This window comes from Scyliorhinus canicula, chromosome 16 (genome assembly GCF_902713615.1).
Source record: "Scyliorhinus canicula chromosome 16, sScyCan1.1, whole genome shotgun sequence".
Classification (NCBI taxonomy): domain Eukaryota; kingdom Metazoa; phylum Chordata; class Chondrichthyes; order Carcharhiniformes; family Scyliorhinidae; genus Scyliorhinus; species Scyliorhinus canicula.
This window is the reverse complement of record NC_052161.1, coordinates 12,378,694-12,392,313: the sequence shown is the minus strand read 5'-3', so window position 1 is coordinate 12,392,313 and position 13,620 is coordinate 12,378,694. Positions and strand designations below refer to the sequence as shown.

Sequence of the window (13,620 nt, the reverse complement as noted above, 5' to 3'; positions counted from 1 at the left end):
GCAATGGCACCAAGGTGTGTTTCAAGACAATATTACACTGCACTCTGTTCTTTACAAACATGTACACATACTGTGCCCATTTCAGCTAAAATAAGCACCAGCCATTCGCTGACTCATTGTCAGGGCAATGCCTCGACGAATCAGAGTCAAGCTGCCCCGTTTAAATTTCAAACCGTACTTAGCAGTTAACTGTCAGTCACCATTCTCCATGGCAACATTTCTAACAAAAGTCCACTTGCCAAGCTGTCAGCACTATCATACACTATAAATTGTTGGTTTCACCTTATATTAGTATTCTTGTGAAGTGTCCTGATGAATACAAGATAAAAAGCTTTTATAAAAGAGTGTAGTGCTATTGTCACTGGACTAATTTCAGGACAGACCCCGGGCCAGATCGGGGGACCCGGGTTCAAATCTCACAGTATCGCAGATGGTGAAATTTGAATTCAATAGTAAAATATGGAATTAAAAGTCTAGTATGGCAGGGGTTGGGTACTGGAGCAATAGGTCAGAAGGTGAAAGCATTGAGGGTGAACTAGGGAATAGGGCCAGTATGGCTCTGAGGAAGAGCAGACAGGGAGCTGTTGCTGAAAACAGTGGGTCTGGTGGCCTGGAAGTACATATGTTTTAATGCAAGAAGTATTACGGGTAAGGCAGATAAACTTAGAGCTTGGATTAGTACTTGGAACTATGATGTTGTTGCCATTACAGAGACCTGGTTGAGGGAAGGACAGGATTGGCAGCTAAACGTTCCAGGATTTAGATGTTTCAGGCGGGATAGAGGGGGATGTAAAAAGGGTGGCGGAGTTGCGTTACTGGTTAGGGAGAATATCACAGCTGTGCTGCGGGAGGACAGCTCAAAGGGCAGCGAGGCTATAAGGGTAGAGATCAGGAATAAGAAGGGTGCAGTCACAATGTTGGGGGTTTACTACAGGCCTCCCAACAGCCAGCGGGAGATAGAGGAGCAGATAGGTAGACAGATTTTGGAAACAGTAAAAACAACAGGGTTGTTGTGATGGGAGACTTTAACTTCCCCAATATTGACTGGGACTCACTTAGTGCTAGGGGCCTGGACGGGGCAGAGTTTGCAAGGAGCATCCAGGAGGGCTTCTTGAAACAATACGTAGACAGTCCAACTAGGGAAGGGACTGAACTGGACCTGGTATTGGGGAATGAGCCCGGCCAGGTGGTAGAAGTTTCAGTACGGAAGCATTTCGGGAACAGTGACCACAATTCAGTAAGTTGTAAAGTGCTGGTGGACAAGGATAAGAGTGGTCATAGGGTGAATGTGCTAAATTGGGGGAAGGCTAATTATAACAATATTAAGTGGGAACTGAAGGACCTAGATTGGGGGCGGATGTTTGAGGATAAATCAACATCTGACATGTGGGAGGCTTTCAAATGTCAGTTGAAAGGAATTCAGAACTGGCATGTTCCTGTGCGGAAGAAGGATAAATATGGCAAATTTCGGGATCCTTGGATAAAGAGAGATATTGTAGGTCTCATCAAAAAGAAAAAGGAAGCATTTGTCAGGGCTAGAAGGCAGGGAACAGATGAAGCCTGTGTGGAATATAAGGAAAGTAGGAAGGAACTTAAGCAAGGAGTCAGGAGAGCTAGAAGAGGTCTCAAAAAGTCATTGGCAAATAGGGTTAAGGAAAATCCCAAGGCTTTTTACACATACATAAAAAGCAAGAGGGTAGCCAGGGAAAGGGTTGGCCTACTGAAGGATAGGCAAGGGAATCTATGTGTGGAGCCAGAGGAAATGGGCGAGGTACTAAATGAATACTTTGCATCAGTATTCACCAAAGAGAAGGAATTGGTGGATGTTGGGTCAGGAGAAGGGTGTGTAGATAGCCTGGGTCACATTGAGATCCAAAAAGACGAGGTGTTGGGCGTCTTGAAAAATATTAGGGTAGATAAGTCCCCAGGGCCTGATGGGATCTACCCCAGAATACTGAAGGAGGCTGCAGAGGAAATTGCTGAGGCCTTGACAGAAATCTTTGGATCCTCACTGTCTTCAGGTGATGTCCCGGGGGACTGGAGAATAGCCAATGTTGTCCCTTTGTTTAAGAAGAATAGCAAGGATAATCCAGGGAACTACAGGCCGGTGAGCCTTACATCAGTGGTAGGGAAATTACTGGAGAGAATTCTTAGAGACAGGATCCCATTTGGGAGCAAATGGACGTAATAGTGAGAGGCAGCATAGTTTTGTGAAGAGGAGGTCGTGTCTCACTAACTTGATAAGAGGTTTTCGAAGAGGTCACAAAGATGATTGATGCAGGTAGGGCAATGGATGTTGTCTGTATGGACTTCAGTAAGGCCTTTGACAAGGTCCCTCATGGTACAAAAGGTGAAGTCACACGGGATCAGGGGTGAGCTGGCAAGGTGGATACAGAACTGGCTAGGTCATAGAAGGCAGAGTAGCAGCAATGGAAGGGTGCTTTTCTAATTGGAGGGCTGTGACTAGTGGTGTTCCGCAGGGATCAGTGCTGGAACCTTTGCTGTTCGTAGTATATATAAATGATTTGGAGGAAAATGTAACTGGTCTGATTAGTAAGTTTGCAGACGACACAAAGATTGGTGGAATTGCGGATAACGATGAGGACTGTCAGAGGATACAGCAGGATTTAGATCATTTGGAGACTTGGGCAGAGAGATGGCAGATGGAGTTTAATCCAGACAAATGTGAGTAATGCATTTTGGAAGTTCTAATGCAGGTAGGGAATATACAGTGAATGGTAGAACCCTCAAGGGTATTGACAGTCAGAGAGATCTAGGTGTACAGGCCCACAGGTCACTGAAAGGGGCAACACAGGTGGAGAAGGTAGTCGAAAAGAAATACGGCATGCTTGCCTTCATTGGCCGGGGCATTGAGTATAAGAATTGGCAAGTCATGTTGCAGCTGTATAGAACCTTAGTTAGGCCACACTTGGCGTATAGTGTTCAATTCTGGTCACCACACTACCAGAAGAATGTGGCGGCTTTAGAGAGGGTGCAGAAAAGATTTACCAGGATGTTGCCTGGTCTGGAGGGCATTAGCTATGAGGAGCGGGAGGGAGGAGCAAAGACAGGAAGAAGAACGCATTAAATTTGAGACATTGCCAAGGCTATGAGTCAGTGTAGATCAGCCAGCAGAGAATGATGGATGAGCTGGATATGGTGTGGGATCAGTTAAGTGCTGCAGAGTTTAGTGGAGACAAAATTATACAGAGGTGGAACTCTTGTGACCATATTGCTGGATGCTCGGAAATCTTTTGCTATCCTGAACTTTGTTGGCAAATGCTCCACTGAGTCACCAAGTAACACTAATTGGGGAGAGAATAAATTTCAGCCCGAGATTACTTTTTATGCAAATTTCTCATTTACAATCGACTTGGGTATATCTAGCCAATGAGAAGTCGGTAGTGAAAGAAAATACACATTTCTGTTTACAGCTGACCAATTTTATTTTCATAGTTTCACTCTATTTGTCAATACCTGACCTGAGACTGCTTGTTTCTGACACTTCTCTTGGTGTACAAAGAGTGGAGAATTCCGTTCTGAAGCAATCTCTGGTCTTCCAGAGGGGAGAAAGCAATTCCTGAGATCCATAAGGAGCAAAATGAATAATTAATTCAGTTCTGTTACTTGACCAGATTTGCACATACAGAAACTTTACAGAGATTTCCATTATTTTCTTTATCTAAGTTTATTGCAGATTTGTTAGTAATTTATGAAGAGCGGTTATCACATTTCACCCTGCTCTTGGGGATTCTGCTGGGGGAATGCACTATTACATGGCATGTTTTTGGGAAGACTGGCTGATAATTGTTCCAATATACTCCAAGCCAGGCTGGAAGAATACTTGGGAGTAAGAAGGGGAAGACAGCAAGCTAGAACAGGGAGTGGACCCCAGAAGCCTCGTTCGCCCAGTTGGAGGGAAAATGACAATGTTGACTCTGAGAACACACATGAACAGACTCAAAAACTGCTTCTTCCCCACTGTTACCAGATTCCTGACTGACCTCATTAACACTACACCCTGTATGCTTCACCCGATGCCAGTGTTATGTAGTTACATTGTGTACCTTGTGTTGCCCTATTATGTATTTTCTTTTATTTCCTTTTCTTTTCATGTGCTTAATGATCTGTTGAGCTGCTCGCAGAAAAATAGTTTTCACTGTACCTTGGTACATGTGACAATAAACAAAATCCAATCCAAATGCACGGTGCCACAGTGGTTATCACTGCTGCCTCACGGCACCAGGGACCATTTTTTTGAGGTGCGCTGATTTAACACTGTTAAATATCAAACTTTTTTTTTCCCCCCCCAAGGTATTTCACTGCCACTTCAACAGTAATTTCTTCCCACTGTTTATGGAACATCTCCTTTCAGATAGGATTTCACTCTCTACGGGTTCCTTTCTCCTCGGTAAGCACCATGTCCGTGATTGTTGCTGAACTTGTCAATTACCATCTCTGTGAATTAAATGTTTCTGTCTCCTCCCAAGTAGGTGACGGCCTGCTGAAGAGTTGAGTTCAGAAAAGACCGTATTAGGGCAGCACGGTGGTGCAGTGGGTTAGCCCTGCAGCCTCACGGTGCCGAGGTCCCAGGTTCGATCCTGGCTCTGTTCGTGTGGCGTTTGCACGTTCTCCCCGTGTCTGTGTGGGTTTCGCCCCCACAGCACAAAGATGTGCAGGCTAGGTGAATTGGCCACACTAAATTGCCCTTGATTGGAAAAAATGAATTGGGTACTCAAAATTTATATTTAAAAAAAAAACAGCGTATTAGAATTTGAGATGCCACGGGAGAGTTTGTTTTAAAAAATCTAGTATTGGGTGCCTCAGACGAATCGTTTGCACTTTGCTTGAAGTAGTACAGGGAAGGTAAGAATGGGTTGCAAATTCAGCTTTCTCGCCAGCTATGAAAGTATTGGAATAGTCAAGTTTAGAGCAGCAAATGAAGTGAGGCGAGGGCACAGTTCGGCAGGGTCAGTAGACAGTCTTGGCGATGGCTTGGGTAAAGAGTCGGAAGCCTAACCCCACGTCAAATGTGACACCAAAATTGGAAGATTGGTTCAGCCGTGGACAGTGAGTAGGGAGAGGGATGGAGTTGGTGATCACGTATAAGTAGCTGGGGGTCGCTTCAGCTCAGTTGGCTGGACAGCTGGTTCATGATGCAGAGCGAGGCCAGCAGCACAGGTTCAATTCCCGTACTGGCTGAGGTTATTTATGCTGTCTCAACCTTGCCCTCACCTGGGGTGTGGTGGCCCTCGGGTTAAATTACACCAGTCAGCTCCCCCCCCCCCCCCCCCCCCCCCCCCAAGGGGAAAGCAGCCGATGGTCACCTGGGACTATGGTGACTTTACTATAAATTGACAATGGGCTGGGATGACACAGTAATTTCCAGCAAAGCTCCTTTCATCCTGGCCGGAGGAGAAAGCTGGGAGGAATGCTCCAAGGATGGAAAATAAGAAGCAAAATTGAAGCATTTTTTCTTCTTTTTTTTTAGGTGTATCGTACATTGCTCCACATTTAAACAACCTCTACTTCCTGTCACTGTGCCACAGATTTGGGGTATATCTGGTTATCCGATGGTTGTTCTTCTTAAAACTGGCTCTGAGCTTAATCATGTTGCTGGCGGGACCAGATCAAATCTACCTACTTTGTTTCTTCATAGCCAGGTACAGCAGCGGTTCCTCTATAAAACTTGCAAAGCTGTAAGCTTTTGGTATAATTGTTCGTCCATCAGCAGTAACTAGTACAGACTCGAGTTACCATGTTCTTTGATTGCACTGTTTAAAAAAACCGAAGGAAAGGAAATTGGGAATTTCAGTGGCGTGATTCAGGTCTCCTCTTCCCCTTCATTATCTCCAGAAGCCCTATTCAGGTGCAGGAAAGTGTCCAAAAGGCAAGAAGTCTGATTTCAGCCCTTGGGAGCTTACTGCACCATTTGAGTGTAATAAGATTATTTATTCAGCAGTGTTACTGAGGCTGCAACATTTCAACTGGAGTCCACTTAATTGAGACTTTGTATTGTTTCAAAGAAACCCTTCAGTAGTATTTAAAGTTACAATTGAGGTGAGACGATATTGTCATTTGAACCCAAAGCACTGACGCCTCATCACTTTAAGTCCTATATAATGGTACATAACACTAATACTACATTTTTTGTAATTAACTGCAGTTTACACTATGGCATGCAATCCAACCCATTTTAAGTTGTGCAAAATTGGGCTTGGAGCACAGATTATGTGCTCACCATCAGAGGTGTTTCTGTCCTGTCAAAGGTTCCATTGGGGCTGTTGTGTTGTGCTTCAGGTGGGATATTACAATATAATACAAAGGAAAGTGAAAGGTTCTCCTAGTGTTCTGGCCATCAGTCCTCCTCCAACTAACACTAAAATGCTATTTGTGAGATCTTGCAAAATGGCGACTACCTTTGCTTCCGTAAGTTACAGCACCTCATTGTATGTAATCACAGAATGAAGAAGGCCATTCAGCCCATTGTATCTGCCACAGAACTCTGAAGGAGCAGTTTAGCACACTGGGCTAAATCGCTGGCTTTTAAAGCAGACCAAGGCAGGCCAGCAGCACGGTTCAATTCTACCCGAATACCAACCTCCCCGAACAGGCACCGGAATGTGGCGACTAGGGGCGTTTCACAGTAACTTCATTTGAAGCCTACTTGTGACAAGAAGCGATTTTCATTTCTTCATTTCACCTTATGTCATTTCCCTGCCTTTCCCCTGTAGCCCGACACATTCTTCCTTCTCCGATAATATTATGTATCTGGGTATACATTCCTGCTGGTTCTGTGTCACGTGATGTGTAGTGACATCAGTAGTGTGTTTGCACGGGCTTTGGGCAGATCACCATCATGATTACATTGAGCAACGCCCTTAATAAAGCTCTCATCGGGGGAAGCACGTGGCACAATGGTTAGCATTCCTGCCTACGGCGCTGAGGACCTGGGTTCGAATCCCAGCCTTGGGTCACTGTCCGTGTGGAGTTTGCACATTCTCCCCGTGTCTGCGTGGGTTTCACCCCCATAACCCAAAGATGTGTAGGTTACGTGGATTGGCCACACTAAATTGCCCCTTTAAAAAAAAATAATAATAATTGGGTACTCTAAATTTATTTAAAATAAATAAATAAAGCTCTCATTGGGTTTTACAAGAATCCAGAGTATGGGCACCTCCGTACCTTTTCTCTTAGCGGCAACAAAGAAATATAACAGGAGACAAAACTGGCGATGAGGTTTGAGGCAAAATAATCGCTGGCAAGATTTTAATCGACTGGGAGTTTGTACATTCTCCCCGTGTCTGCTTGGATCTCGTCCCACAACCCAAAGTTGTGCAGGGTAGGTGAATTGGCCACACTAAATTTCCCCTTAATTGGGAAAGAAAAAATTGGATACTCTAAATTTATTTATTTTTTAAAATTTTCATCAACGGCATTGGGAGCAGCAGAAGATTCTCCGAACCAGGCTCACGTGGGACAGACATCGGGCAAAGCACTGTTAGCGATATGAAGGTTTGACAAAGGTTTGCAACAGCAGCTGTGAGTAACAAGGCCAGCGTGCTTGCATTGAAATGAGTGGGGTCTGGCCTGCAGGGACCATGCACATGGCAAAGCTACATGAACTGTGGGGAACGGGGATTTCAAAGTCTGCCGACTCTGCATGGGCCAGTACTTAGGAGAATAGTCTAAATACTCCGTAAAAGGGAAAGATTTCCTTGTTGCTTGTTTCTGCAGACTTTCAAACACAGTCGGAAGGGAGGAAGTGTAGACCCTAGGAGGCAGGATCCAAAAATGGTGGGAACAACAGGCACCATGGACATGTTTGAGGATTATGAAACATGGAATTCATAGGAAGCAAGATTCCAATTGCTTTTATAGCTAATCAGACACCAGAGGATCTAAGGATCACAACGTTTCTCAGCTCAGTTGGCCGTAAAGCGTTTACGCTGCTACAGAATCTTGTTCATACAGCAAAACCAGGAGACGAGTTCTTCAGTGAATTAATGAAAACTTAAAGGGACGTTTCACTCCTAAACCATTATTGATTGCAGAAAGGTTTAGATTCCACTGCCATAGTCAGGAAGGTGAAACCATTTTTCAGTTTATAGCATCTTTAGAAGTTTGGCCTGATGTGTATTTGGTTTGATATTTGATATCCTTGAGACAGCCTGGTTTGTAGGTTAGGCAGTGAAGCAATACAGAGGAAGCTTCTTACTGTAAGTGATTTGACTCGGGAAGCTGCTGTGGAAGGTGCCAGATCAATGGAGTTTGCAACAAGAAAATCTTCACCGATGGAGCTATGATCCTCAATGGATACGACAAGAACAGGCTGGAAATATGCGACGATGTTACCGCTGGACTTAGCGGGGCAATGATGGAGTGTATCGAATACATGTCAGAACTGTGGTAAGAAGGGCCACATTGCCAAGGCATGATGGACTCCAACTTCTACACCAAGAAAGCGCTAGAAGAACGATACAAGTAAACAGTCTAGTTGTGTCTATAAATTAATGGAGGAAGCTCAAGATCCCTCAAATCAAAACCGAGCTTGAGCTAAAGCTAGGACTTTTGGCAACCGAGATCAACATTTTTGGGCATAGCCAAAATGCGACGGTCGTGAAAGTAAAATGGAGTGGATCCGGCTGCAGCAGTATCGCTAATACTGAGACAATTTTATCATCAAAAACTGAGGCATCTGTCTAAGGACCTGCACTGAAGAGGTCGTACCATTAAAAGGATACGTTATGGTGAAAGTAGAAACAAATGGACAGACAGCGAAGTTACTTCTTTACATCTAAGGAATTTTCCTGCTCAGTTTGACAGAGCATGGTTGGCTATAATTAAGCTTAACTGGGGAATGGTTGAAGAGCAACTTGCAACAACTTCTGAAGAAGTATGAGAAGGTGTTCGAAGATTCACTCGGCTTTATGACTGGAGTTGAAGTACACTTAAAATTTAAACCAGACAGTGCACCCAAATGTCTCAAAGCTAGAACTGCATTATATGCCATCAAGCCTGAAGTTGAAGAACTAGACCGATTAGTAAGGACAGGAATCATCGAACCTGTTGCTGCAAGTTATTGTGCAACACCAGTGGATGGTTCAGTGACAATTTGTGGAGGTTTTAAAACTACGATGAACCAGTTTTGTGCACAGAACATTATCCACTGACACTGATTGCTTGACTTTCTGGAGGACAGGAATTCAGTAAAATTGATCTTTCACAGGGATATCTGCAGGTGAATATGCCTACTGAATCGCAGCCACTTGATGCACAAAAGTCTTTTATGTCACAAAGCACGTTATCTGCAAGGGTCTCCCAATTTGGAACACCGGTTTTTGGGATGTATAGTTTTGTTTTGGTAGGAGGAGAAAGATGAAACCGCAGCAAGTACAAATAGCCAAGTCGTTGTGCAACAATTATTAAAGACTATTTATTAAAGAAAAGACATACACAGGACTACTCTACTCTCCGCAATTAAGGTGTATGAATTACTACACCCGCAGTTTCTATATATCATATCTCTTGTTACAAAATATATCTACAATACCTGAACTCTGTAAGACTTCTCCTGTTCCCCAAACAGCATTCAAATTGAATAACCAGCTATAGTTACCGCACAATACAGGGATGATACTCCAATCTGGGAACCGTCTTTTTCATGGTTCAGTAAAGATGTTACAGTGGTTCTCTGCACTGCTTTGGCTCGGAGACGTAGAAGCTACTATAAACTTGGCTTTCAGGCGTGGTGGTTGGAAATTGGTCTGTCCACTTTCTAGGACTGCTGGGTGGTAACTGCTTCCCTCCCTTCTCCGGGACTGGTCAATTATACCTTTTGTAGTTCTTTGATTATGCCTTCTGTCTATTCGGCTGTCTGCCCCAATCAACTTCCTTGACTATATATTAACACTTATATCTCATGGACCTCCCCAATTGTCCATAATCTGTTTCTCCTCCATTAGTTATTCGCACTTCATTATTATCTAAGGTGCTGTTCTAAACTCGTTACAACAAACGCAAATTACTTGGAGTGGGAAAATCTCTCAAAGTCAAGTACTGAACCAGGGAGAGGGGTAGGAATTACACCATCAACGAGAAATTGGTACCAGCTATGACCCTAGCGATGTCCAATATCATACACCGAACAGGCGGACGATGAAAGATTTGAGCAACAGGGGAAAAAGAGGAGGCATGGGAGGTTGAGGTTAGCAATGGTAGAGGGAAGGGGAGGCGTGGGCTTGGGTAGGGTGCTCATGGCGTCGGGAAAGGAGGTCCTGTTTGTGTAAGCCATGTTGGCTGGGGTTTGGGGAGGATGTCGTTATTTTGTTAGTTAAATACCTTGCTGTTAAAATTGTTAAAATTATACCTACCTGAATAAAATATTTTTTAAAAAAAAGATTTTGGCAACATCATGCTGATAAGTTACTTGCCACGTGAAGTGAGTTTATTTTTCAAAAAATTTAGAGTACCCAATTCATTTTTCTAAATAAGGGGCAATCCACCTACCCTGCACATCTTTGGGTTGTTGGGTTGAAACCCACGCAAACACTGGGAAAATGTGCAAACTCCACACGGGCAATGACCCAGAGCTGGGATTGAACCTGGGACCACGGCGGCGTGAGACAGCAATGTGCCACTGTGCTGCCCCCTGTGTCAGGTTAGTTTGCAGAAACCTCTAAGTTCTACCATTAGAAGATCTAGAGAGCTATACTTTGGAATGGAGACCAGAGACAGTGACGATTTTGGATTCTGTTTGAGGACTTCTCAATATCTATAGAATCATAGAATTTACAGTGCTATTTGGCCCATCAAGTCTGCACCTTGGAAAGAGCACCCTACCTAAGCCCATACCTCCACCCTATCCCCATAACCCCCACCTTACCTTTTTTGGAATCTAAGGGCAATTTAGCATAGCCAATCCACCTGACCTGCACATCTTTGGACTGTGGGAGGAAGCCAGAGCACCCGGAGGAAACCCGTGCAGACTCCGCACAGATAGTGACCCAAGCCGGGAATCGACCCTGGAGCTGCGAAGCAACTGTACTAACCGCTGTGCTACCATGCTGCCCAGATACTGTGACAGATACTGAAATAACTACTCGAGTACCATCTACCCCATCACCTGGAGGTTCCCCTCCAAGTCGCTCACCACCCTGACTTGGAAATATATTGCTGTTCCTTCATTGTCACTGGGGCAACATCCTGGAACTCTCTAACAGCACAGTGAGTGTATCTACACCACAAGGACTGCAGCGGTTCGAGAAGGTTACCCACCACCTTCTGAAGGGCAACTTGGGATAGACAATAAATGCAGGCCTAACCAGCAACACCCACACCCCTGAAAAAAAAATTACAGAAATGAGTGAGGACACTTCTAAAGTCTCAAGTAGCCGAGTTCAAGAACACCAAATTCTACCAAAAAGGAATAGATGTCCACCACACTCTTGTCTTCTGTTGTATCAGGGGATCAGTTGTGTAAATATTAATTGCTGTCTTGCACTAATGAAGTAAAGAGAAAGGGCTGCTATATATCGGGGAATACTGCCGGTTTAGCGTCTCACGATGTGCACTGACATCAGTGACATGTTTGCTCGGGCTTTGGGCAGTTCACCACCTTTTGATTGTACTGAGCAACATCCTTCAGCCTCATCGTGTTTTACAAGAGTCCAGAGTGTGGGCACCTCCATTCCCCTTTTCTCCTTGAAGCAACAAAGAAATACAACCGATAATAATGCAGTTCCCCTTTGAATGCCTCGTTTGATCCTGCCCCCAACACACTCTTGGGCAGTAAATTTCAAATCCTAACCATGCCATGTGCGAAAAAGATTTTTCTCGTGTCGCCATTGCTACTTTTGCCAATTACTTTAAATCTGATGACGGCACTACATAGCAGCAAGTATTTCTTTAAAAGTTGTCATTTATTTGTTAAATATTGATGGGTTACAAATGGCTGTTCCATCTGCCCACTTAACTTTTGATATGCAGCAATTATCAATTCAGTTTGCAAGTTCTTTTGACTTTTAAATTGCATTAGATTGTTAAATCAGAGTGTCCCTCTGTACTGCTGTCTGTAGCACTTCTACCTCTTTACAGCACGTGTTTAAATATGTAAAAATGGGCCAGAGGTGCCCATTCTGATATGTTCAATTGCACATATATCAGCACGTTCCTTTCCTTCTGTCACGCAATCTCCTGGGAGGGGGGGGGGGGGGGGGGGGGGGGGGGGGGGGGGGAACAATCCTCAGGACAGTTCGAGGAAAAGCTCTGAAAAGATTTCTCTCTGATCCCTGAATGTAATTGGGAAAACTTCAGAAGACTGCGTTAACTGAGGTTCCAGCTGTGTCTCGCCTATCTTCTTTAACTGGTGATGTTGTTCAACCCCAAAGAATTTATGCAACTTTTTAAAAAAAGAATGCAGTGAATCCATATCTACCGCATATGTTAGTAATTATTCCAGAGATCAGTGGCTTTCTGTGGAAAGTAAATACTTCCCGGCACTTGGCATCTGACCCTGACTCCCTCTGTTATCGTACCCATTTCATTTTGCATTCTAGGGTCAGTGCCGCTGACTCCAGCAGCACAATCTGCCTAATGCTCACCAGGATCATTTCCACATATTCCAAGGATTTAATCTTAGTAGCATCTCTTGTCACCATTGGAATTTTCATATCCTCTAAGGTAGTGAAAGGGAGACAGTGTCCTATTTATTACCACCTTTCCACGCCCTAAACTGTCCTGAAATCTCTTATGTGGCCTCGGATTATACTCTGACCCCCCTAACATAGCTGAAAAAGACCTTTTATTGTCACGACCACAACCATCATCAATCCTCTTTTCCACTATTTTTTATAGCCATTGGTCTCAACTGGATCTTGTACCTAATAATAATCCTTATTAGTGTCACAAGTAGGCTTACATTAATACTGCAATTAAGTTACTGTGAAAAGCCCCTCGTCGCCACATTCCGGCGTCTGTTCGGGCACATTGAACGAGAATTCAGAATGCCCAATTGACTTAACAAGCACGTCTATCGGGAATTGTGGGAGGAAATCGGGAGCATCCGGAGGAAACCTGCGCAGACACAGTGAGAATGTGCAGACTCCGCACAGTAACCCAAGCCAGGAATCGAACCTGGGTCCCTGGTGCTGTGAAGCAACAGACCTAACCACTGTGCTGCCATACCTCCAACCAATATTCATTTTTGAGCATTATTTTCACTCTTTGGTGAAGTACATTTTACAGTTAATATATCTGCAGGCAACTTGATCAAGCTATTTGGACTTCACTTGACCACATAATATCCTTTAATTGTGTGGTTTCTCTTGTCCATAAGAATAGAATTTTTAAAAGCTCAAGTTCTTCTGTACTGCAGTTATTTCTATGCCATTGACTTGTCTCAAACCCCCCTTATTTGTAAAATATGTGTGCACATGGAACCTAACACGAACATTAAAATGATCTGCAGCAGTGATCTGCATAATTGACCTACCTGGTGATCTGTGCTCACTGCCCAGATGTGCCCGTCATCTGGCGATCAAACACAACTGCAGGGCCATTTAAGGACCAAATCTCATTAGCTATTTTCCCCCTTGTTTGTTAAGAATGTAATACCTAAAT

At 44.0% G+C, this 13,620-nt stretch overlaps 1 protein-coding gene across 1 annotated transcript in view; it reads left to right on the top strand.

The window, feature by feature from the left end:
• Positions 1–13,620, top strand: part of mfsd13a (major facilitator superfamily domain containing 13A) — a 56,396-nt gene that overhangs the window by 32,903 nt on the left and 9,873 nt on the right. Inside the window, exons 6-7 of the mRNA XM_038821658.1 lie at positions 4,315–4,411; positions 5,492–5,663. Coding sequence (XP_038677586.1) covers positions 4,315–4,411; positions 5,492–5,663 — 269 coding nt within the window. The remainder of the gene's footprint in view (positions 1–4,314; positions 4,412–5,491; positions 5,664–13,620) is intronic.